The sequence below is a fragment of the Haplochromis burtoni genome, unplaced genomic scaffold, assembly GCF_018398535.1.
Source record: "Haplochromis burtoni strain Fernald_Lab_line unplaced genomic scaffold, NCSU_Asbu1 Contig_387, whole genome shotgun sequence".
Lineage (NCBI taxonomy): Eukaryota > Metazoa > Chordata > Actinopteri > Cichliformes > Cichlidae > Haplochromis > Haplochromis burtoni.
Genome location: NW_024582748.1, coordinates 405,777 through 407,393, shown reverse-complemented (window position 1 = coordinate 407,393; position 1,617 = coordinate 405,777). Strand labels below are relative to the sequence as shown.

The window sequence follows — 1,617 nt, the reverse complement described above, 5'->3', positions numbered from 1 at the left end:
AAGTAAGTAAGTAAGTACTTTACTCAGTGCTGAGTAGGCGCCGCTGAAACAGGCTGCCAGCTCGCGCGGAGCTGGAAATGCCAAAAGTTTTGACTTTAGACAAAAACATTAGAACTAAACCAAAATGGATCCACGCAGGGACGAGTTACAGCGGTCACATGACAGGAAGTAAACAAACTCAAAACTGAAGTAAAGACTGAGGATCGCCAGAGCCAGGCTCGTAGCCCTGCAAGTGTTTCTGGTATTTTGTCCACTTCCCGTTTATCTCTGTGAGTTGCTTTTAGGGATCAATAAGCAGCGCAGTGGAACGTTAATGCTGATTGTTTTTGTTATTGATCCATTATTACTGTTTAGTTGTTATTGATCACTCAGTCTGAGTCCCCTGTTATTATAAAGTGCTTCTCTGCCTCCAGCAGGCGGAGCCAAAGCATCGAAAACAAGCCTGAGCTCCTCCCACCAGCGGCCAGGGGTGGAGGGTTCATACCGATCATTCCTGTCCAGTTCAACACACACACACACACACATACAGTGAGTCAGCTGGGTGGAGTCCTGTGTGTGTGTGAGAGAGACACACAGAGACCAGTCTGTTGACTCATACACACATGCTGGTGTTTGCGTGTTTGTGAGGACCTGGTTTACTTCCTGTTTTCACAGATGCAGAGTTACGATGGCCTCAGCTGACCGAAGAGACAGAGGAGTGTAACACAGCTCTAACTGTATGTATGTATATGATCAGCTGGATCAATCAGCCTGGAGTTCATTGATCGTACCACCAGCACGTTTACATGAAAGAGGCGGAGCCTGAATCACATGACTGCCGAAGTGCTGCATGTGCTGAATAACGTTTGTTCAAAGCAGAAACACAGTTTCAGGATGACTGGCTTGTTAATGAACAACAAACCACACATGCACAGGTCAGTGTGGTAAACCAACCAGCATCGAGAACCACCTAAACAAGAGGCCCACAAGGTTCTGCGGTGCTAAACAGTTTCCTGGAGTTCAGGAGAAGGTACTGGAGGAGCAGGAAGTGCAGGTTTCTGTGTGTGGTTCTAAGAATCACACACCTGATTTACTGGAAAGTTCCAACCGCCGACTCACACTGCATATCAGACCGGTTGAGCCTGTCCCAGTGCAAACTGGGAGCTCTGACAATGAAAATAAGGATGTTTGCATATAAGCGTCTCTGTGACGGCGTCAAAGCAAACAAAAAGTGCTAATCTGAGCTGGCGGGTCAGGACAGAGTCAGCAGCTGATTTTGGGTTTGATGCGGAGTTTTTATTCCAGCGCTGATACTAAAGTTCATTCAGCCACAGCTGCATATAACCGCTCGATAACTGCACCAATTATTGCACCAATAACTACCTGATAACTGCCTCCATGACTGTCGGAAAGCTTCTCTGACAACTGCTTAATAACCGCCAGATAAGTAGCAGTATGTTAAACCTGGACAGATAACCTGTGAGAGGTCACATGACTTACCCAGAGCGCCCTGACAGATGTCGGTCCTGGTGGCTCCGCCCACAATGAACTGAGGGTTTCGGGTCAGTTCCTGGAACAGCCAATCAGATGCAGGTATGAGTGTGTGTGTGTGTGTGTGTGTGTGTGTGTGTGTGTGTG

General features: G+C 47.5%; 1 protein-coding gene across 1 annotated transcript in view; it reads right to left on the bottom strand.

Moving 5' to 3' along the window:
- The window catches only part of LOC102299453 (calpain-1 catalytic subunit), a gene marked incomplete in the record, with an annotated part of 12,314 nt that overhangs the window by 8,744 nt on the left and 1,953 nt on the right, over positions 1 to 1,617 (bottom strand). Inside the window, 1 exon segment of the mRNA XM_014340777.2 lies at positions 1,480 to 1,549. Coding sequence (XP_014196263.2) covers positions 1,480 to 1,549 — 70 coding nt within the window.